The sequence below is a fragment of the Sander lucioperca genome, chromosome 5 (genome assembly GCF_008315115.2).
Source record: "Sander lucioperca isolate FBNREF2018 chromosome 5, SLUC_FBN_1.2, whole genome shotgun sequence".
Lineage (NCBI taxonomy): Eukaryota > Metazoa > Chordata > Actinopteri > Perciformes > Percidae > Sander > Sander lucioperca.
In genome coordinates, this window is record NC_050177.1 from 28618436 (window position 1) to 28643032 (window position 24597).

General features: G+C 40.9%; 1 protein-coding gene across 2 annotated transcripts; it reads left to right on the plus strand.

The window, feature by feature from the left end:
* The first annotated feature begins 10120 nt into the window (after window positions 1-10120).
* Window positions 10121-23948, plus strand: fzd4 (frizzled class receptor 4). 2 transcript variants are annotated; one of them, XM_031297220.2, is made up of 7 exons: window positions 10121-10125; window positions 13679-13979; window positions 17917-18054; window positions 18261-18647; window positions 18878-19023; window positions 19695-19942; window positions 21010-21428. In XM_031297220.2, exons 2-7 carry the CDS (start codon window positions 13716-13718, stop codon window positions 21426-21428), a joined length of 1602 nt encoding a protein of 533 aa, XP_031153080.1. In that variant the 5' UTR covers window positions 10121-10125; window positions 13679-13715. The 2 variants fall into 2 exon arrangements, with proteins under 2 accessions (XP_031153080.1, XP_031153079.1); XM_031297219.2 differs by lacking the exon at window positions 10121-10125 and having other exon boundaries at window positions 13716-13979; window positions 21010-23948.
* Window positions 23949-24597: the final 649 nt, after the last annotated feature.

The following is a 24597-nucleotide window of genomic DNA, read 5'->3' on the forward strand; positions in this document are numbered from 1 at the left end:
TTTTCAGTGATTAAGTCACAGGACACCATGCAGGCTGCCAGTCCAGTTCTCAGGAGCCCCACACAGCTCTGCAGGCTTGTCTGGGCTGGCATGACCTGAGGGGCTGAATGTGAACACTAACCTAACCTGCTTAATTGTTAATGCACCACTCTCGTGACTTTTGTATAATTCCTGGTCATATTATAATCACATCCTTCTGCAAATAATATCATGTGATTCTACTTTGTAGATAACAAATATACTTATACATCATGATGTACTTGGTTCAGGAGTTCCTTCAACAAGGAATAACAAACTTCATGTATACATTTTTTTACTTTTTGTCATCTATGTTTCAAGTTTATTGCAGAGAACATTACCTAAACTAGGAAACACTTCAACACTTTTGAATGAGGTGCAAAATTATTTATTGAGAATAGTTTAAGTGCAAACTTGGACTCCACAGCGCTTCTGGTCCAAGGCTGGAGCAGATATTGGCAGTGTGCCCTGCAGGAGGGCATCTCAGCCTGCCTGCATACAAACACACTTATTAAACCAAATGTTTCAGCCCTATTCAGTGATGGCCTTGTCCTCCTGATAGCCCTGTGATGGTGCATCTCTTGCTTTTAAGGAGTGACACATTTCGATGATAAAAAAAACACTAATTAAACACTAGTGCCCCAGTAGTTAAAGTAATTCCACAAATGTAATTTCGCAATAATGGTTGATAAGGAAAACATCAGATGGGGGACAAGATGAAAGATACTTTTAAAAGCTATTTCTTTAACCTTCTTTGAGTGTTGTCAAATGGGGCATAGCTTACTTTATGTTGATTTAATACGTTTGTCTAACAAGCTGGATCTTTTTATAGAATGACACAGCATATCTAATTATCACCCATTCCAAAAGCATTATATTAATGTGTCCATATTATGAAAAAAATCACTTTTTCTGGGATTTGGGGTGTTATTTTGTGTCTCTGGTACTTCCACACGCATACAAACTTTGAAAAAAACCCATCCATGTTGTTTTGAGTGAGTTACGGTTTCTGAATGTGTCCTCCCTTCAGTCTCCAGGTAAGCTGTTCAAAATCTGCACGGCTTTCTACGTCACTAGCCGAGACGAGGGGCCTAGGGGGATAACCGTTAGCATGCTAGCGCTAGCATGCTAGCTCATTCTCATTGGCAAAACACTGCTACAACACACACAAATTCACCCTAATCTACAAAATAAATTGTATAGAACTACTTACATGTCCCTGTTCTGCAGGTATTCCATGCAAAGTTGGAAGTGCGCCCTAGTTTAGAAGAAGTCTCCCGGCTAATCCTGCCTTGTACAGGCCGAAGTTGGAGCTAGCTCATGTAATCCTTACCTAGCTACTGCGCATGTGCGACTGACAACAGAGATGTTACAGAAGTTAAGAGGTCTCACTCTGTAGCTAAAACAGAAACCTGACAGCGTGTGAAAGGAGGAGCTGCAGCAATGTGCAGTAGAACAAAAGTATGGTGTTTTTTGAAAATTAAACCATGTAAACCTACTCTGGTACAACCTCAAAATACAATTATGAACCTGAAAATGAGCATAATATGGCCACTTTAATCTATTAGTTACAGATAGGCCACATACTTGCCCTCTGTGTGGTCAGAAATGAACTGAGTATGAGTGCCTGGGTAGCTCACCTGAAAAAAAAAAAAAATGAACTGAGTATATTACTATAGAGATAACCTTTTGTGTGTGTGTATGTTCTGTGAGTGTTGGTCTGTAATCCCACAGCAGGGTCCGTGTTTACTTTTCCTCTGGAGACATGAGTTCTATTTTAGGGAGTGGAGCAACAAGACGGGGAAGAGACAGGTGCCAAGGAAGTCAGCACAGAGGTCTATGAATAACAAACCAAAGGAGAAACGGATGATGGTGTGTTTGCAGTAGAAAGCAGCTTGCTAGAGAGAGAGAACACAATTAGGAAAACAATGATTCACTTTTGACTTTTTGAAGGTTATGGTTACTCGTTAAGTCAAACCACATGAAGATTTGATAAATATCTTCCTTTGCTTTCCTTTTGTCTCTCTGTGAGTGTGCAGTCTCACCTCTTTCCAACTTTACATTGCTAAAATAGTCTCTCCCTCTTTTCCCCACCTCCCTTCTCTATGCACAGTAAATCATTCTGTCTTTCTCTCTCGCTTTACAGCTGCATGTTGGATGCCGGCCCGTCACTTTTTTAACACAGCAGTTGATAGAACATTTTCACTTCATTGTCAAAAAACGCACAGACATATACACGTTCTTATCACTTCCTCAATCCATTTTGCCAGGATTTAAAAAATGTCAATATTCAAGCCAAAAACAACACATGCATGAACTAAACACAAACACACACACACACACACACACACACACACACACACACACACACACACCTAATAACATGCATAATGTGTATGAATGTGTGACCTTTACATTCTCATCGGATGATGTGGTCCTGCAGAGTCCATGGATGAATTATGTTCCAAGGACACACACGCAAACACACACATACACAAACTCAAGCTAGAGCGGTTCCCAGAAGTTGTCTGTCAAGTGGTAATCCTACTAGTCAATTATACATGCTTTCATGAAAAGGTTCAGTATTTTGGCTTTGTGCGATGTAGGCTACATGAAAACATGGATCATGGAAACACACTTAGTTAAATATGCACACTGTAACAGTCAGACGTGCCAGAAAATCTCACACTATAAAAAAATTATAAAATTGTCAAATCGTAGCACAGCTACTGTACATTTGCATCTCTGCTACTCTAAAAACAGATTGGAAGTACAGATTGGTTAAATGGGGAAATGTCATTTCCAATCATTTCTTTGTCAAACAAATGTATGTTTGTTGAGGAATTTCACTAATCGCTCTCAGGCAACACTGAAGGCTCCACAGTAATTCACTGCAGAAACAAATCCCCACTGCATTAGTGCCTACAAAAAGGCATGTATTCTTATATTTAACACACTTCAGACATACAGTGAATGCATGCACACCCACCCACAGGCAAATGCAGCGGGAGATAAATCAGTTGGTGAGCAGGGCTACAGAGATCCATATTATGTGGTTACTTAGTTTCAGCACATTAATAAAACCTGTCCCAGTCACCAGTCAGATGAGAGGAGAAACAGCTGTGTCTGCAGAAGGTCAGGAGGAGGAGGAAAACTACTCCCTATGGGTATAAATATGTGTGTGTGTGTGTGTGTGTGTGTGTGTGTGTGTGTGTGTGTGTGTGTGTGTGTGTGTGTGTGTGTGTGTATGTATGCTAACTTTATCGTAATTGAGCTTTTACATGATATATTTCCCTTCTGGCTAATTCTGAATAATGACTACAAAAAAACACAGTCACAGCACAAAGAACACATTCAGCAGCCCCAAAGGCTACCTAATTAGTTTTCCCATGCAGCCTACTTAGTTGACCTCTGTGCTGATATGCTCCGCTCAGATATGTTTTTTTTCATCCATTTAAACCTTGCTGTCCTGACATTTCCATAATCACAGGAAGCTGCCTTCAGCTGGCGGTGCAGATGTTCAATGAATGGGAGATGATTTTATTTTGCTATTTAACTTCTGTGAGCCAAATTCTCACCCACGCAGCCATATACAGCAATGGGGACAATTTCTTCGAGGCGAGCACGTCTGTCCACTTCCCAACTGGACCACTACCACCTGCTCATCAGATTTCTGGGAAAAGCTCATCAGCTGCCCTAGGGGAGAGGGGAGTCTGCTGTTACAGACGAGCAGGGTTACAGGGGTTAACTTTCCAACAAGAGGCCGATTTACAGCCACGGACAGGAACCATCTATCAGCACTCTGTTGCCTGTCACCAAACAGGCCAGTTCGAGCCGCCTTGGGCCAAAGTCACCGCTCAATAAAGTGCCTTATAGAATTAAAAGTGAATAGACGATACACTTCCTTGTGCATGGTAGTATCCTGCCAATGATGCTCATCTCATTATGCTGAAGTTAATAAAGACATTTTTATGTGGGATATTCTCCATGCAGACAAGCCATTTTGGGAGATTTTTTTTTTCATTAGCCTGTTGTTAAAAAAAAAAGAGAAAGACTGAGTGTCAAGACATCAAGATGTTCCTTAAAAGGGCTTCTATCTGAGACCATACATAAATGTGCTTTTATAATGCGTGTAGTGGTGTACAACCCCAAGCAAACGAGCAGATGAAATAAAAACAAGTAGTCCAGATGATTATTATCCACTTGTCCAATATTTAGTGCACATTATGAACTACTATCCACTGTCCGTGGTTGAGAGAAAGAAAGAGAGAGTGAGAGACAAAAGCAAAAACGCAATTAGAGCAAGGCCTTAACTCAACAGGAAGGCTTTTGTTGGTGATTCTTTGTGGTATCATGACAGAGGATAAGGCCTTAATATGATGTTTTGTAATGTAATTTGATGGTAATCAGTGTTGTAATGTAACAAAGTACAAATACTTTGTTACTGTACTCAAGTAGTAATCTTCATGTATCTGTACTTTACTTCGTTAAATATATTCCTGGAAACATTTACTTTTGCTCCACTACATTTCCTAAATAAAATGTATGCTTTTACTCACATTTCCCCTAAGCATCTTTGCACCATAAAGGCTGTTTTATGCTTCTGCGTCAAATCGACGGCGTACCCCCGCAGACCCCTCTGCGTCTACGCCGGACCCTACACCGTAGCCTGACATGCACCTCTCGAAAAATGTAACTACACGTCGCAGCGACGCACGTAGCTCGGCCGTGGCTTGGTAGCGTTGCATTTCCCCTGACTCATTTCCTGGTTCTCCTTCTCCATAAACAACATGAAATCAAGGAGAGGGTTAACTTTTCCTGCTAAAGCACAGGGGAGACACTTTGTTTCTCTCACTATGACTCTAGAGTCGGTACTCGCTCCAAAGCTAAACACCGTCACTCTCTCACTTCTCCCTCGCTCTATCACCCACTCCCCACACACACACACATGCCGGCTCGACGCACACACCAGCGCACAAGTATAAACATCAGGCCACTTACGTAGGCTACAGCGAAAGCTCTGCGTGGAGCCTCCACAGAACCATAAAACAGGCTTAACCCTCCATTCCAGTTGGTGACATAATACCTGTTTGTTGCCAAGCGCCAAACCATAGGCCAGAGCTAAAGAAGAAGAGGAGGAATCAGAATAACTGATAGCGTCATGTAAGCACCCGCTGCAGGCTCTGCTGCCAACGTAACAGACGATGACCAACCGACGACAGTGGTGAATGGGGTGGTGATGAAGATGACACACTTGTGGCCATATTTGCAAGAAATGTTTTCGTACGTTTCCGTTTTTCTCTTTGTTAATGTCAGAATTTGATGTTTAAGGTGTCGAAATCCTGAATATTATGCTTTACTATAATGAAGCCAAGATAAGGTTCATAATCAAAGTTTTTATTTACTTTTACTTCTAATAATTAAGTACACCTAATATCAGAACATTTCTTTTGTTACTTAAGTACAGGAAATATCAGATACCTTAAGGCCGGCTGCACACTACCTGTGTGGGGTGAGCATGTCAGCTGCGTGGCGTGTCCGTTTTTATTTCGGCTCCCATGTTAACAGGTTAGAGCTTGCACACTGCCTGCGTGACACGCACGTCTCAGGCGCACTGAAAACACGTGCATGCTAGAAATAGGACAACGCCTATTTTCACACAACAAGCAAGCGTGTTGGAAGTGTTTCCAGGCAAAATAGAATAGGAAAAGATGTTTATATGTCATTTTGACACAAATACATTTAATAAATGACATTTTGATGTTTGAAAATCTCTAGGTTTTGACATAAATGCAGATATAAATGTAATTAAAAAAAAAAAAAATTATCGATTTTCAAATATTGCACCTGTCAATACAGAACGAAATATTCTGTAGCCTATTTTGCCGTCAATACTGCCGACGTTGTCTTTGCTGTAATTCAATCAGTATATATTTATGTTTAACATGGTATTTCATTTTATCAATGGGAAACATACATGTGTACAGACAAGGCTAGCAGCAGCAGCGCTGCGTCAGACACGTTTCTGGTGTGCAAAGACATACAAAACGTCACACAGCCGCCACGCAACTGACACGCAACAGAAACGCCACGCTCACGCCACGCAGGTAGTGTGCAGCTGGCCTAAGACTTTTACTCAAGTAATATTCCAAAAGGTGACTTTAACTTCTACAAAAGTAATTTTCTGGTAAGATATGTGTACTTTTACTAAAGTATTGCTTTCAAGTACTTTATACAAGGCGATGGTAATGCAATAAAAAATGTGATAACTACAGTATTTAAAACGTAAAAGAGCCATACAGTTGCACTGGTTGACATGTTACTTCCTTACAATGAACATGGCCCCTGTACTTTTCTGAAAAGAAACTCTGCATTAAGTGTCTTTTCCTGGGTTTTGTTCAGAACAAAACATAAAATAATGCAGACTACATCAGTAATAGTAGCTTATATTAATCCATCTTAAGCAATAAACTTGTTATCACTTTTAACATTGACTTGTCACACATCTTGAGATTCTGGAAAAATGTCTAGGTGGGGAAACTATTAGAATACTCACAATCCCATACAGTGACACTATAGTGACTACTGAATTTCACATCAAACCCTATGACTGTTGGTGGAGCTTATTTCTGGTAAATAGGTGTTAGTAAGAGGTTCACGGATGACACATTGCTGCCAAAGTCTAAAATATGTGGTAACGAGTTCAAAAATGAATAAATAGGACACTTAAAGTTCATGAAAGGCTAAATAAGGGTAACGGACTGGAAATGCCAGAGGTGCTGCTTGGTATGTTTAAAGTTGAAGCAATGTATAGAACAGGGCATAAGCATTTATGATGAAACTGTCACAATAAAAATGAATAGACTTAAGTAGAGACAGTGATCCAATGAGAGAACTTTCTTAAAGCATCTTACAAGCTGAACAACGAGGCTTACTTTGGTAGAGTAGGGCATCAATTTCTAGGCCCTAACCTTTTTTGTAGCAGACAGCTTTATGCCTGCATGAACAAAAATAGAGCCCCAGAATGGCTAGTAAAGAATGTCTTACTTGCAGTTTACAATTTGGACTCTGCAAGCTGCAAAACTACAGTTAGAAAGAGAAGAGGAGCAGATGACTGGCCCTGTTCTTACATGATTACCTGTTCACTGACTGCTTTAAAAAGGCACGGTGGGGGTGGTAATGAGAGAGGTCTGAGATGGAGTGAGAGTGGGAGAGTAATGAGTGTGTGCGGATACTCTACAGCAGGGTAATGTGAGCCTGCAGTCCCAGAGGGGACAGATCACCTGTAGCCCCACGCACGCACACATGCACGCACACACACACACACACACACACACACACACTCTTTACTATCAAACTATCCCAACCCCCATAATGACATAAGCACCTACTCCCACACATGCTGCCCCCCCAACAAACACCTGCATTCACATACACAGAAGCTTAAAAATACCAAATTCATGCAAATAAAACCACACAGCTTTAGACACACATTTCCAGAATATTTGCACACTTACACCATTCCAAAGAGTTGGCAGGCCTATTAATACCACACTTCAAGGACTAAGGGATTGGGCATCGAGCCATAAGATGCTATCTGGTGACTGATACACACTTGTGTCTCTCTTTCTGTCCTCAGGGTACTGCCTTTCACTCTGCCTGCCAAGCTGAAAGGTTAGACTGGTTACATTCCCACAGTAAGACCAAGTTGGCCTTAAACTTACAATATGTAATATTCTGCTGCTAGGGGTCTCAATATGGGTCTCTCAATCGAAACACTGACATTTTGATGATGTTGTGAAGATGTGTGGGATCATGGGAGTTGTCTTCATTGGTAAACTATGACCATTGCAGATGGAAATGTATCTGTTCACGGACGAGTTAAAAGTTAAATTCACATTACGTTTAGTAACGTTTATTCATGTCATGTCACTAATGAAATAGCTGCAGTGTTTCCCACTTATTTATTTAGTTAGTTAGTTCGATTCTATTTGTGGTGGTAGCTGACTGGTTAGCGAGCAAGCAAGCTAACATTGGCCAGATAAAACCACAATATGTTAACACATTTTTTTAGGTGGCTAAAATACGTTTAGCTGTTGCCCCCATCCACAGCAGTACATTACTTAGCTTCCGTGTCGGGACTTCTGCTTCCTTCTCCAAACTGGGGGCGTGCCGAGCGCCGTCTAGTGTAGGTAATACACTGACTATGGTACCTTATACAACCCCTTCAAAAAACCTGAACTATCCCTTTATGCCAAAGTTAAACGGGAGACTCTTTTTTTTATGTGACTAAAGCAACTTTCCTTGCAATTTTGTTTTTTATTATTTCATTAAAAAAATGAGTCAAACAAAATGAATATGTGATATTATATAGTCATAGCACTGCCAAAAATAGAGAAAGTTAGTTCCAAAATCCACATTAATTTTGAACAGCAGGTATTAAATCATTAAGGATAGATGCAGTCCCTTACCATATCAGTACTGTAGCTGATTTTAGCACCACTGAGCATTACAGCTGTCGGCTCAAGTTAGACTGCATTATTAATAATCATAAATCAATGCATAAACATTTCAACACAGTCTTATTTCAGGATTGACTGATATTTCAATCCTAAAACACAACAAATATTTCATTAACTAGCCTCACCCCCCCAAAATTGTCCCTTTATAACTGAAGACTAAAGCTGAATTAAACAATAAAGTTGGGGTTCACTAATTATATTTGCCCAGCCAGTGTACCTCATGTGGTACCTATAATTCTGCACATACTGTATAATTTTTGTTAAAGTAACAAAAGTGGCAGTGATGCAGAGTAGGGATTAGCGAAGTTAAGACTGTGGGGAGGTTTGATCCAAGACCAGCCAGGGCACATGCCCTTCCAAAGGCAGGGCTCTTAAGCATTAAACCATCAACATGTTAGCAAGGGTGGGTAATTTGGGAAGGAAAACCACACCATTGAGTCCTTTCTGTTGGCATCAACATGATGAAAGAATCACATGAATGCTGTGTTGGAGGAAACTGTATGGATTAGATAATTACAAAGCTCTGACAATTTTTTTTGCTTGGCCTACAGCAGTGGAAATTAGCCTTAGTGGACTGCAAAACAAAGTCTCACACAAATGTCACACTGCATGTCCTGTTACATTTTACGATCTAGTTTAATAATCTGAAAGTGTCAGCCCTCTATGCTCTAACAAAAGCCTTGTTTACAGAGGTTCAGCAATACTGCCGAAAAGAACATCCGCCATTACGGCTGCTTTTGCTTTTTTACGTCAATTTGGCTCTGTGACTGCCTCCACTGCTAGCTCAGGCTGCATTCACACTGACTCAGGCATTGCAGCGATTAGCACAGGATTGTACGGTCGTGTTTAAGTGTCATATAAGTGGCCCATTTGTGTCTCCATTGTGTTCCCCACTTCATTGTGTTTTGTCTGATTGACAAAAAAGTCATTGAACTTCAAAAGTTGAATCTGTTTCAACTTTTCGCCAGAGTCGGCTAAGTTTTTTTTCCCGGCATCCCCTGCGGTCCCCACCGCTGCAGCCTACAGCACACTACCCATATTTAAAGGGATACTTCACCGATTTAGCATTAAGCTTTGTATCAGTAGAAACACGGTAGTATTTTCAAATGGCCGTGCTCATGTCCCCCTGAGACGAGAGATCTCTGTATTGTGGGTCTGGAAAAAATCTTCCGATGACGGAAAATGACGATTTTTGCGTCATCGGAAGATTTTTTGACCAGAGGCAATGGACTACAGCCAGTAGTAGGAGCTACTTCCGCATGTTTTTAACCGGCCCATAGGGGGTTGGACTGTCGTCTTTGACATCTGAAGTGTTTAAAGACTTTATTTGTCCATTGTTTATTTCTAGAGAAACACGACAATGTTTAAAGGCTCCATTACCTTGTATCTCACGTTATGGCTCCGTAGTATACGTTTTTATAAAAATAGGCTAACGATTGTGTCATAACCACGCGACTTACTGTCACATAGTAGAGGAATTACCGTATAGTACAGGAGAAGCTCACAGGCAGTTTCGAATTACATTAGCTGTTTAATTACTAATGTTAACTAGCATTTTAGTTAGCAATACATAGCCTGTGCCTATGTTATCTCCTTACATATACCTATGCTCTCCGTCTCTGCAAGATTGGGAATGATTGAGATTTCTCTTGGCACAGCTACCAGAAGACTTACAACTTTCAGCCAGGTTGCTCACGTCACATTTACGTCGTCTCTCTCAGTTGGAGGCTGCGCAGCTCCATCCAGAGCAACGGGATCTGTTGGTCCATTATATACTGCCTATGCCAAAAACATATTTTCTGGCTTTTCTCGGCCTAGAAGCCACCAATTTCTAAAAAAGAATTCTCATTTCTACTGCATAAGTGCTTCCGCTGCAACGCCTGACTTGGTGGAAATGCAGCCTTAATGGCGTAACTGTCCCCCCATTCTGTGTCTGTACCTTTTATACAGAACAGCGAAGCGGAATAACGCCGCAACATTCCCGCCTTGTGTAAAAGGGGCTCAGAGATAGATCCATAAAAATGTGTAGAACAGTTTTAAAATACTGCACACATTTACATATTGTCATTGTAGCTGGTCCAATTGCTGCCATCACTAACATGCACAGTTGACATTCCTAAACCCTCCTTAACTTCCCACTTCCCACTATCCACACCATGTTTTTAATACATTTTGATTGAATGTTTACTGTGTCCAGTGCTCACCTCTGCAACAACTATTTTTTTTATATATAGTCACCTCCAATTAACTAATCAGCATACTGTAAATGTGTATGTACTGCTTGCACTAACTCGAATATTGGCAGCCGGATTTCCTCCTGCAGCTGATTGCTGTTTTGGTCAGAAAGAGAGTTGTGCATAGAAGTAGAATGGCCAGAAAATAAACTCCTTGTGGATTCATAACCAGTTTATATCAGTTTTATTCATATCTTTTAAGACATGTACACATATGACCTGTGACCTTAGATGTACCAATGTACAAACGGTTTTAAAACCAGCAGTCCCCTCTTTCTTTGCTTACCTTACCTACCTTAGGCCTACTTAGTTAAACATCAATTTTAATGGCCTGTTTGATTATTAACTCAGTGGTTTAATGGCTTAAAGGGTAACTGTGGTCATTATCCACTCAGTGTGATGGCCATTAGTCTGTCAATTCCAACACGTTGTCTGCTCACTCCTGCTATTCACACTCTACTGTGAAAGTAAACAGAGGTAACGGAGTGTGCTGGTGGATCGGGCTGATAATGTGCTGCTGCAGATCCTTACCTCACCCTCCTTTATCACTCTGTTTGTCTGACTCTTCTTCTCTGTATCTACTGTTAAATGAACTGCCTCAATTAATTGACTTGCTCAAGTGTGTAAAAGTGGACAAACTATCACTGGTAATTTGTTTTTCTCTTCTCTTGGCTCAAATTGAGATTGAGCTGTGATTTGGTTGTATTGTATTTCATGTTCCCATCCATTCACTTCTTTCTTTTGCATGCACACACACACACAACACACACACAACACACAAACACCACGCCCCTGATAACCATCAGCTCCAGGGCACACTCTATTGTTTCAGCTCAGTGCTAATTACTTCAGGTCTTGACCCCAGGTTCAGTCAAAGAGCAGCAGAGGGGGATGGTGTGTGTGTGTGCGTCTATATATATATATATATATATATATATACATACATGTGTGTGTGTGTGTGTGTGTGTGTGTGTGTGTGTGTGTGAGCAGAATGAAGAGTGTGTGTGCTGGGGGTCGGGGGTGGCGAGGTCATTGCTGCTGCCAATCAATTGTCACACCGGATTCACCTAATCATCACAGTATAATCCAGGAGGGAAAACGCAGCAGCACGAGACCAGCCAACCAGACTGCTGCTGATGTTTTCATGTTTTAAGCCTTCTTGTGATGTGAGTCTCTTATCAACAGCGACTCCCTAGAAATACCTGACACAAACATGCCAGGTGAAGAAATAAGAGTTAAGGAAAGGATTAGTACCGATGGACAAAATACTTTGTTTCTCTGCAAGCCTGCTCATTTTTCTTGTCTGCCTACAAATCCCTATGTATTGGTTCCTCGTGTTTCTCTGCGTTGTGCAGAAGAAGATAAATGGGTTTGAGATTTAAAAAAAGGCACATATTTGGGGCCCAGCTGCACTTCCTCATTGTGTTTGTGTGCATGAATGTGTGCGTGTGTTTCTGAGTCAAGTGTGTCAATACCAAATGATCTCGCCCAAATTTAGTTGTTTTGAGGTTAATACTCGAAACTTAAGTAAATAATGCTGTTGTTAAATATGGTAGCTAAAATAAAATAAAGCATCACTTACTTTAAGTCTCTGTTGGTTGAATCGTATTTGAATCTTGTTCCATTTAAACTCTGGGCAAAGTGACATTAGAATACGGTTTCAGGTATGTGTGGTATTTGGAAAGGTCTGTGCAGCTCTTAAATTGAGTTTAATTACACAAGACATGCTTTAACAGCCTCAGAATTGTACAAATGACTTGGTAGAATACACAAATTAAAGATGTCTTGAGCTTTCCTCTTTCTGAAATATTTGCAACAAATCCAAACACTTTTTCACCCACCCTTTTACAACACTGAAAAGCCAAAACAACACTCTTCACTGCTAGTTTCATGCTGTAAAAGAGAAGTCTTCTCCCAGGGTGCCATGAGCAAACAAAAAACCTGTCAAGTATGTGCATTCATTGCAATGCAAAACAGATTTCCAATGCTTCAGCATCACTTAAGGCCCTACTTTCAATTACAATGTCATGAGCACTTAGAGCTGACGGGCCTTTAAAGAGGGAGAGTGGAACCTGTGGTGAAGTTCCAGACAGGCTTAAAAACCTTAAGGGACTTTAAATATAAAATAAAAACACACTCAAACTGAAAAATCAACTTTTCAGATGCTTACTTTCTAAAAATACGGCCAATAAAAACATGTAAGCCACATCAGCCAGTTTAAATACAGGTTCTGGATATAGTCAGAATTAGTTGGGGAACGCTTGCTGATTTTCTTTGCAGGAGGAGAGGAGGGAACACAGTGAGGAAAGAACAGAATAGGATGAAACAAGAAATGAAACAAGAAGACAGAAGAAGAGAAAATTATGAAGAATGAGAGGGGAAAGAGGGAGAGGGGAGGAGATGCTTGCTCTTCTATTTTTCTCTTAGATCCCGCCCTCCTGGTCAGGGGTTGGCCAGGGAAACCAGAATCTCGTGCACGGATTGGTCGGCTCCCCTCTGGACGGGCAAAACTGTCTCTCCTCACAGACACAATAAAGTTTAGAGCTGGATCTTGCAGGCAGTAGGCGCAAAAGCAGAGCTCTGTATCGTTGCGCTTCTCCACACGGAATTATTAACGGGAAACAACGCAAGGACTGCGGGATGTATCCTAATGTAGGTTTCTTTTTTTAAACTGCAGACGTTATTTAAACTTTTAAAAAAAACTCTTTTGATTACGCACAGATTACGCAATGATTCACGGCTGCTTACTGGATATTTTACTCTACTGAATGGCTCTGAGTTGGATACTATAGCATCCAAAAACGCACGGACTACACGCGCTCCAATCCTGCTGGACTATACCCGCAGCGGTTTCCAGGGCGACCCAACGTAACTTTTTCGTTGAGGGGGATATCAACTGTGCAGACTTTACAGGCGGCAGCCGCTCAGTGTCGCGGTGACCATGCCCGGGATGATGATGTCGTTCAGCGGGGCAGCACTGCTCGTCTTGTCCGGGCTGGTCGGTCCGCTCTGCGTGGTGCAGGCTTTCGGCGATGAGGTGGAGGAAATGACCTGCGACCCGATCCGAATCAGCATGTGCCAGGGTCTCGGTTACAACGTCACCAAGATGCCCAATCTGGTCGGCAACGTGCTGCAGTCGGACGCCGAGCTGCAGCTGACCACGTTCACACCGCTCATACAGTACGGCTGCTCCAGTCAACTTAAGGTACTGGGATAATGTGAGAAATATATACTGATATTAGAATAGAATAGACAGCATGTTATTAAAAGCACGCACTGAGGCTGGTGCACAAATTTAGGAACACTGATCCTGGACTTAAAAAAGGCATGGCTGAGTCTATATAGTCTGGTGTGTGTGTGTGTGTGTGTGTGTGTGTGTGTGTGTGTGTGTGTGTGTGTGTGTGTGTGTGTGTGTGTGTGTGTGTGTGTGTTGAGAGAGGGGAACACAGTGTGGTCCCAGAGCACATGACAGGGAGCAACCATAGAGGAGCAACCAGCAATAGTGAACTGTTCAGACTGATGGTGCCAGTGATAATAAGGGGCATCATAAAGGTTGGCCCACAGAGTAAAAATAAGTGGAGGGGTCCCTGCCTTCCTTTCTGTTGTGCCAGGCTGTCATGCTAATTTCAATGAAAATGCCCCCTCTGTCTGTTGACATTCTGAGTTCATGCCCCACACAGCAACAGCTGAGTCTTCAGTGCTATATACTGTACTCTCTCCTTGTTAACAATGGTACCCTCAGTGTCCTAAGACAAATGCTGCTTGTTTGCCTCATGCACCGTGTAAGAAAAAATTAGTTTGGTCCTCTTCCTCGTCTTTAAGATTTTACTTTAGACTACAATTGTAAGACTAGACACAGCAAAAATTAAATTGCAGATGAACAGAGTTCACTTTTTCTGACTTTACATGTATTACATCTCTTTATTTGGAGATGCCATTTCTCACACATGTACACATACATATGAACATACAGTACCTAGACATCTGAATACATAGACATGAAAACAAACAGTTTCCCAGATGCTCCTTTGTGTTATTAATTTAAAAAAGTGTCCACTATCCTGTCTGGATATGTGTGTGCTTTCTACCTACTAATTGTATTACTTAATTCTCTTTTTCAGTGATTGTTTGGGAATAGGGGTACAAATATGTTGACATGGCAAATTAATAAATGCTTAAGAGATATTTGTGTGCATGTGTGAGACAGTCAGACAGAACAAAGAGGAACTGCAGCATAAAACTGTCCTCCTCCAACTGAAAATTGTTCTGTAAAATTAGCCGCCCCCCCCCCCCCCTTCTCTTCAACACACACAGGCGCGCTAAAGAGAGAGGAAAGGGGAAACCGTATCTCCTAGCATTTGCTCTAATGGGAGGCTTCCTGACAAGTAACCGGAGCAGTTTTTAGCAGCCAAGTGACAGCCTCAGGTTACCAACGGTCGGGGGGGAAACACCCAGAATGTGTTATATTACTGTCGTCGGTATAATTCACCGTGAGAAATATCCAGAATGGTATTGTAGCTAGTTTAATATTTTCTGCTTTTATACACTTTTTTTTTTAATTGAATCAAGTACAATCACACAAAACAAAACCTCCACTCACACTCACACTCACACATAGGGCATCTTTGTTATATTGTTAACTTTTAAAATTGTATTTAATCGAACAGCAAATTACTCAGGACAACTCTAATACGCGTGGTTCAGTTTGAGAAGAAAGATTCTCTATTTGCAGGGAAGAACTTAATACCGTCTTCAGATCAGCCAATCTGTTCTATCTGCAGATAAAAAGCTGCTACACAACCCAGACACTGATCAGAGAACAGTGTAACAAATTCAGTTTAAAGGTTGTTCTCTCTGACTCAGAACTGATTTTGACATCACATACTTTAGTAACACAATGAGGGGGTCATTCTATTATGGTTTAGACTCATAATGCAAATGTAGAAACATGATTAGCTAATCTAGTCTAATTTTTTTATTCTTATACAAATTATTCATCATTGTAAATTTTATTGTATAAGATTAACGTGGTGCACAGATTCACAATTGTTATGTTTACTTAGCAAATAAATTCTCAGAGAAAAAGAGTTGTAATGTTTCTGTGTGTATTTATTTCCCAATCCTTCTTGGATTTAATTTGGGCTCTGTGCAAGGGCTGATTTCAAGCTTGGATTTCACTATCACTGAATCAAGGCTGCAAGCCCAAAACATTTTGTTATCATTATGGGCAGTTAAATATTTTGGTATTTCTGAAATGAAAAATGGTAGCAACCCCTCCACTCTAACAAGTATTTAAGTCAGCTATCTCCCCATCCAAAATCATGGAGTGTGTTTGATTCCTTTACCTGAAGAGAAACTTCTGTGTATTTTCATATCACGCTTTTTCACACTCCGGCTTCAAACACAATTCACTGTGAAGTAGGACTGCGCGATATGAGGAAAATATGCGATAACGTTGTTGAATATCGCGATAACGATATTACTTGTGATAAATAAACAGATATTAAAGTGTACTAGTCCTGCCTTTCTGCTGCTTTTAGTATTCTGCTAAAATACAATGTATTGCTTGTTGAATGAAAGGAAATCATTTCTAACATTCTTTTATTGAACAAATTGAACACTAAATTGAATATGAAAGGCTACACTAAAAACAAGTGACAGTTCACTAAAAAAAGAATGGCGGATACATTTTAAAGTGCAGTTTTGATGCAGTTTCTGATATTTTCTTTTAACTAACAAAAAAAATCTCTGAGTGTCTTTCGCGATATTTCGCAGCCGTTCGCGATATGGTTATTGTGCCAGTTGGTATCGCAATGATGATAAAGAAAAAGGATATATTGTGCATCCCTACTGTGAAGGCATGAAATCACCTAAAATTGCAACCTTTTATACCCCAGAGTACTTATCCTTCACATCTTTGCCCCCTCAAAGAGTCAAATGTGACTTCAGACTGTTCACTATCTTTATAACCCTGACATGGATATCTATTTCAAAACCATTGCCATGGGACAGAGAAAACTGAGCCTTGGATTAGGGGGGATTATAGAGCATTACATGGCACATGCTCTCAGTGTTGTCAAGTCCACAGATTGTTTTTAAAGACGTTGAGTTGTGTGTGCAATAGGGTTGGGTATCGTTTGGGTTTCGATACCGGTGCTAAATCGATACTTTTAAAACGGTGCCGGCGCCTAAACGGTGCACCAGCAAATTGCTGGTAAATGACAAAAACAATAACTTAAAATGCACCACAAGGCTGGCGAGTTTCAAGTAAACGCACCGTCTGTGTTGTTTTTCCGACAACGGCAGTTGCGGACTGTTACGTCCCGTTGTTGGAATCCTCTACAGGGAAATACAGTCACACTTTACACCGCTTAACGCAAGATGTCAGCATTTTAACCATTGTGTTTAATCCAGCTAATAGCTAACGGTAACGTAGCATCCAGTGCAGCGATGCTTCTGAAAAAAAAAGTCAGGCACCGAAATGAGGAACCAAAATTTTTGTTCTTATTCGGTCTCGTTATTACCGTTTACGATGCAACCTTGGAGCAGAGACTTGACCCAAGTCGTGGAGTTTCCAAAAGAGATCCAACATTAGAAGAGGTGATGCAATATATTGAAAGTAAAGGCAGAGAAAGCAGTAGGATAGTGAGTGATATATGCAAGTAGATGGAGGATCCACATGTGGGAGTAGAAGGTGTAATCCTTTTGTAATATATAGAAAGATCACTTTCCACTTCTTTAGATGATTTACCTTCTGCCTCACAGTTTGCTTTAACTTCACTGGATCAAAGCCTACAAAGCAGTGTACTGAAATATGACACAATAATGGATTACTGTTGCATTCTTACTGCACCTTCACCAGAATTTTTTTGTTTTGGTATATAGTCATTTTTCACTCTTGCATCACTCCTAAATATGTTTTTGTTCTTTTTTTCTCTCCATAAAAATAGAAAAGCTCTTATATGAATATATACACACAACACATCTGCAGTATCATCAGTTTAAGCTCATTTAATAACTTTTGCTCTGCAGTCGCTCTTCACTGTATGCTATTAAATCTAATTAAATAATACATACGTGGCATGATGTTGTAAAACGTACTGAGAGCAAAATGTTCAACTTGTATCTCTATTTTTCTCCAGTTTTTCCTGTGCTCAGTCTATGTGCCAATGTGCACAGACAAGGTTCCCATCCCTATTGGTCCGTGTGGTAGCATGTGTCTATCCGTCAAGAGAAAATGCCTCCCGGTGCTCCATGAGTTTGGCTTTATATGGCCTGAGGTGAGTCACATCATCACGTGCATGTATATAACTTTAGGATGTGGTTGAGTGAATTGGAAAAATTGTATATTTGAAACCAAAGTCTTAAGACAAAGGGCTCTCTTTTAGGAAAAAGTCTTACGTAAATGAGCACAACATATTAACAGGATGTATCACAGCCATAATAAGCTACCAAAATGCCATTTCCCATCATGTCTTTTCTCCAGGTGCTCAACTGCAGCCTCTTCCCACCTCAAAACGACCACAACCACATGTGCATGGAGGGCCCGGGGGACGAGGACCCGCCCTATCAGCCTGTCCGCCATCCTCCCCACCAGGAGGAGTGTCAGGCATTGGGATCTGAACCTGACCAGTATACTTGGTTAAAACAGACCGAAAGCTGTACTCTCCAGTGTGGCTACGACAGTGGGCTCTACCGACGAGGGGCCAAAGTCTTCACAGACGCATGGATGGCGGTGTGGGCCGTGCTGTGCTTCCTGTCGACCACTCTGACCGTCCTAACCTTTTTGTTGGATTCACAGCGCTTCTCCTACCCTGAGAGGCCCATCATCTTTCTATCTATGTGTTGTAATCTGTACAGCGTTGCCTACCTGGTAAGTGGGAGATTCAGTATTACACTGTCCCGTTGAAGTTCATTTGTTTGGGGAGAATAAATATTTTGTGAATATTTATTATTTTGCATATTTGTATACGGAGATGGAAAAGTCACATTTTCAGTCTGGTTTAATGAGAATGACAGATTACGGTATACTTAATGTATTTTTCTTTTATTAATAAAAAATTATTTTTTCTTTCCCCTGCCACTTTCTGTCCTTTCCTGCAGGTACGCTTGACTCTGGGCAGGGAGCGTGTTTCCTGTGACATAGATGCCACCGCAGTACCAATTCTAGTACAAGAAGGGTTAAAGAGCACCGGCTGTGCCGTAGTCTTCCTCCTGCTCTACTTCTTTGGCATGGCTTCCTCACTCTGGTTCGTACAAACAAACGCAGGCGCACACTTTTTATCATATCAGTGTTTCATCTCTTTGTCCCATTGTCATCAGCCGTTGTGAATGGACTTTGGGGGAACAGTTGGAACACGAGACATGCATCCTGTTTTCTTTAAAGTCTAACTATCCTGTCTCATAACCTCTGTACTAGATGGATTCATTTCCACATACAAAGGCAGCTTTTGTAAAAATTCCACTTTTGAGTGCATGCTGCACTTCAGTTGCAGTGGAAGCACACTGCTGTCACAGCTCTTTTCTTCCTTTTCACGTTGCCCTCATTTGCCCTTGTTTTCCTGTTAGACTTCACTCTTTGCTTTTGGAAGAGCAGCAGACTGAAAAGCCCAAGGACCTCACTCTCCGAAAACATGATCTTAACCCTCTGTTATGTAACTCATTACTATCTCATGATGAGCTAATTACAACGGAGGGATTCTTGTGGAAAAGTTACATAGAGGGCAAAGTTAAGTTTCGAGCAAGTCTCTAGCAGTAAACAGCAGCCCGATGGTGCCTCAGCCTTGTTTTCAGGAAACATGTGATTGCTATTCACTACGAAAAATGAATGCCAGATCAGAAAGACAATCTGATAACTGAACATATGAGCAGTGTTTTGCCTCTTCTCTCACTCTTCTTGCTCTCACTCTCTCTTTTTCAGGTGGGTGATCCTGACCCTCACTTGGTTCTTGGCTGCTGGACTGAAGTGGGGCCATGAGGCTATTGAAATGCACAGCTCTTACTTTCACATAGCAGCCTGGGCCATCCCGGCCGTTAAAACTATAGTCATCCTCATTATGCGACTGGTCGATGCAGACGACCTAACTGGACTGTGCTATGTTGGCAACCAGCAGCAGGAGGCACTCACAGGCTTTGTGGTAGCACCACTGGCCACATACCTTCTAATAGGTAATTCCTTACAAGATGATAGTGCAATCAGTTGATCGATGAATGGGATTTTCTTTTTCTAGTAAAACTGCTTGTGCCTATATTTTATGCACTCAGGCGTAGGGTTGGACATCGTTTTGATTTTAAAAATTTTGATTCCAATTCCGATTCCTCCTTTCGATTACAGTTCTTATGGATTCTAGATTCCAATTTTTTAACAGGTGGAGTTGAAACGGGTCACATGCTTATTTCACAGCTAAGAGGAACATGTTATTCTTATTCATTGGTGATTTACAGTTTTACCGGTCTCGCGGACAAAATCAGTTCTCAGCGCGAGCGACGCTTACTGTGCTCCATGGCTGCAACACAACAAGAGCCTGGAAGTATGGTGGCAACTAGAGCTGGTCGAATACCATTTTTTTGCTTCCCGATACCGATTCCGATACCTGAACTTGCGTATCGGCCGATACCGAGTACCGATCCGATACCAGTGTGTCATATATTTTACCATGTTTTAACAGCTGAATACTATCATCTGTATGGATGTGATATTATTTCTATCTTTGTTGTCGGTCTGGCTCAGGTTAAACTCTTTGTGAAACATGAATGCCACAGAACTTTCTTTTATTATCCAGTTTGACAGTCATAGTTATAGTTATAACGGAAAAAGAACATAAATAAACTACTTTAACGTAGATTTTCTTTAGGGCTTTCTTACATGGTATCGGATCGGTGCATAAACTCCAGTACTTCCCGATACCGATACCAGCGTTTTAGGCAGTATCGGAGCCTATAGAACATCTCTAGTGGCAACTATGGAAACCAAAACTTGCGCATGTAAAATTTGGAGCCACTGATTGGATTCAAAACAAAATTTTCCAAACAATTCCACAAAACAAAACGATTGCATTGGAATCGTAATTTTTGCAACGATTCCAAGTTGGAACCGTTTCTCGATGCCATAAGACGCCATATTCATTCATTGACATGCATAATCCTCATTGCTTTAACTGCTTTATGGAGCTGTCATTGTGTTTTCTCTATCTGATGCTCCTTATATGACTATTGTTTCCCTTTCTGAACCTCAGGCACTCTGTTTATCTGTGCTGGCCTAGTGGCTCTTTTCAAGATCCGCTCCAATCTGCAAAAGGACGGTGCCAAAACAGACAAGCTGGAGCGTTTAATGGTGAAGATCGGAGTGTTTTCTGTTCTCTACACCGTTCCGGCATCCACCGTCATTGGCTGTTACCTCTACCAGCTCTCTCACTGGGGGGAGTTCAGGGCCAGCACCCGGGACTCATACGTGGCATCAGAGATGCTTCGAATCTTTATGTCACTGCTCGTAGGCATAACATCAGGCATGTGGATCTGGTCAGCAAAAACCCTCCACACCTGGCAGCGCTGCTCTGCCCGCCTGCTCAGGGATAGCAGGGCGAGCCGAGGGGGCAAGAGGGCACCGGGCGAGGGCTGGATCAAACCAGGAAAAGGTAACGAGACGGTGGTGTGAAAAGAAGGAGAGAGAGAGAACGGACAGGAATGGACTTCTACCTGCTTCTCTGTCACTTACAAAAACTCACTCTGCCAAAGGAAAGATGGAGAGGACTGAGAAAAGCGACGAGAGGGACTAGCAGGAGTTTCTTAAGGAAGCCACTGGATGTAATGGCATCGTAAAAGCTTGCTGAGAGTCTGCAAGCATGCCTCACCCCCTCTAACTGCCTCTAACAGGGGCTAAGGAGGAGAAAAGTGGAGAATTTTGGTCGTGCATAAGTAGCAACAGTAGCCTCTCTTCCTCTGTTTGACTTGCTTTGCCCAGAGAGATAGAGAAAGTGAAAAATGAAGGAGAAAAAGAGACGGAAAAGGAGCATCAATATGCAGACCAGACACATCAATAAGCTGTGTAGCACCACGTCTACCTCTCTGCCTCTCTTTTCTCCAGAGCCCTCAGCAGAAGAGACTGAACCTGCTGGATACAGTAACCCTCATACCGTTGAGGGTCTTTTAAAGTTTTGAATTTTACACTGGAGGGTCCTGGTGCAGACAATATACAGATGTAGACTGACGTTTCCCAAAAGCATCTGACAACTGGTTTTTATGTCCACACGGGAAAATTTTAATGAAATTCTAGACCAAAAGTAATTAAAATCTGATGAAAACATATAAAATATTTTTGTAAATGATTACTCTTTGTACAATATAAAAGAGCAGGTGATTTTATTTCTCAGATTGTTTTGGGAAACCAGCTCTAAGCTGTAATAATGCACTATAATTCTATACAATATGTGAAGTGTCTGTGCTTGTCACAAGTGCATTACCAGGGACGGCAGTGATGTAATAAAAAATTCTAACACATTATATTAATATGCAGAGAACCTTAAACAGTTTGGTCAGTTTTCATTGTGAACACTGCAGAATAAATAACTTGAATGCGGTTAAATTCACAATCACCTTTCTAACAAATATTGTGAAGGCAAGAGCTGACAGAGAAAAACAATGAGAGATTATTTTTACTATGCGCTTATTATGAAAACATCGGACCCGAGGCATGTTGAAGAATTAGAGGTTATTAGACAATCACTTGACAAAAGACACCGTATGCAATAACAGAACTGTCACAGACAAATGCATGTGCACATATATGCAGCAGGAATACACACATAGGAATCAGTTCCCACGAATCTCATCCACCAGCAGTTATGATCACTAAATAAGAGTCAGTTTGTATGTATTTCTTATTAAATCCTTTAAGTTCAAAAAGGCCGTCACAGAAGCACAATGAAAGTGGCACTATTAATTAGCGTGTCTGTTCTGCCTGCATATCTGTCTGTGTGTCTGATGCTCTCATAGACCCACTGCCTGCCTGTTTCTCTTTAAACTTGTCTACTGCATCATGGCACATTTCCCAGACAATCAAGTTGTCCCTGGAAAAGATTATTGTACATTACGTTTCAGAATTTCATGGATGATAGAGACAAGATTTCAATTCATTGTTTCTAGCGATGCATTTTGTTGATAATCGGCATCTTACAACATTGTAATCTTGCATTTCCTCTCTATAGCTGCTTATAGAATGTACTATAAGCTCTACTTACAATAAGTTATTCCGGGTCCTACTGCTGCACTCACCAAATTGCGCAACTGCTCCTGTGCACTGTGTATTTGCCTGACAATCTATCTAGCAAAGCTCTTGCGTTTCAGTGAGTCTTTGAATGTATAATATGTGGGGTGTGTGTCACATTATGCCTTGTACATTTTAGTAGAGTCAAAAACATTTGATTCTGGTCTGTTTAAATGTATAAGGGCTTGAATGGTTTGGATCTTTGCTCCCCTGTGTGTCATTTGAAACCAGATAGTGCCTCACACAGCCTGTCATAGGTATTTTTTACCATGATGTTTAGAATAGCACAAAAAATAACTTTAAAGCGTGGGCTGCCTTTTTCTAAAATGTAATGTAAGAGGACCCTTAGTGCATTCAAAGATCCTTTGGTGGTTTTTGGTTAAACCTAGAACCCTGAAAACCAGTGCTTCTCAAACCAGCATACCAGGGCACACTTATTACATTTCCAAAGTCAAACAAACATTACATTGAGTTAAAGTGAATTAAATTAACCTCAGACTACCTCCCTCTCTGAGCTAATGCAGTTTTCCTCTGAAACGTTTTCGCGGTCTACTCTGGTATGACCGCGTCAAGCTTCAGGTGACCTTTCCAAACAATCACTTAACAGTTGTGGCTTGAAACATGTTGAGTGTGTGCCACAGCCTAATGAAGATTGAGAACCACTAGTTATACGGATTTGTAAATGCTTTTTGAGAATCCCGTTCAGTTACCATCACTAATCGCAGCCTTTAAGGTTCAGACTGTTCATTTTTGTAGAAAACTCATTGTCTTGATGATGTCATCAATGTATTATAAAGAAATTGCTAATTTATCCTTGTATAAAAGTGAAAAAAATGTAAAACTTGTTTGTTATTTAAAAACACTTTTGTATCAGAAGATGATGAATAAAAACCTTTTGGTTTCCAATATGCAGATGCAATTTTATGTGTTTTTGTCATAGACTGTAAAAATCTTCAATGTACATAGTGTCATGGTTAGCATTGCTAATCCTCTGTCCTGATTGACAGATTGACGTGTGGCCACACCCTAAAGCATGCCCTACTTTATTGTATATTTTAAAATAAATGGGACCATAATTTAACAAATGAACATCACACTGTAATGTAGAAGACTTGAAAGTAGCAACTGAGACCATACTCATTAAGAAAATGTTTAATGAGGTAATAAATCAAGTGAGAAATAGGGTCATTTCCCTATAGACTTTTTTGTAATTCGACTTCTTTTTGGAGCCAGTGGAGTAACTCCCTGCTGGAAATTAGATAGAATGCATCTTAAGACACTTCCGCATTGGCTTCACTTTTTCACGCTTGGAAGTTGCTGCTTGGTTTTTGTATGCATGTATATGGGCTGCAACTAATGATTTTTTTTTTTTTTTTGGATGAATCTGCAGATTTTTTCATGATTTACTTTTAATGAATACAAAAAAATAAGTCTGTTCCAATTTCCTAAAGCCCAGGGTGACATCTCTAAAATGTCTGTTCTGTTAACTGTCACATTAGACAAAGTAAAACAGCAAATTCTCACATTTGTTTGGTATCTTTGCATGTAAAACGATTAAAAC

Coding starts and splice junctions, on each gene's coding strand:
- fzd4 (XM_031297220.2), top strand. CDS start 13,716: ATGCCCGGGATGATGATGTCGTTCAGCGGGGCAGCACTGCTCGTCTTG. Junction 19,024..19,694: donor GGCATGGCTTCCTCACTCTG/GTTCGTACAAAC, acceptor TCTCTTTTTCAG/GTGGGTGATCCTGACCCTCA. Junction 19,943..21,009: donor GGCCACATACCTTCTAATAG/GTAATTCCTTAC, acceptor TCTGAACCTCAG/GCACTCTGTTTATCTGTGCT.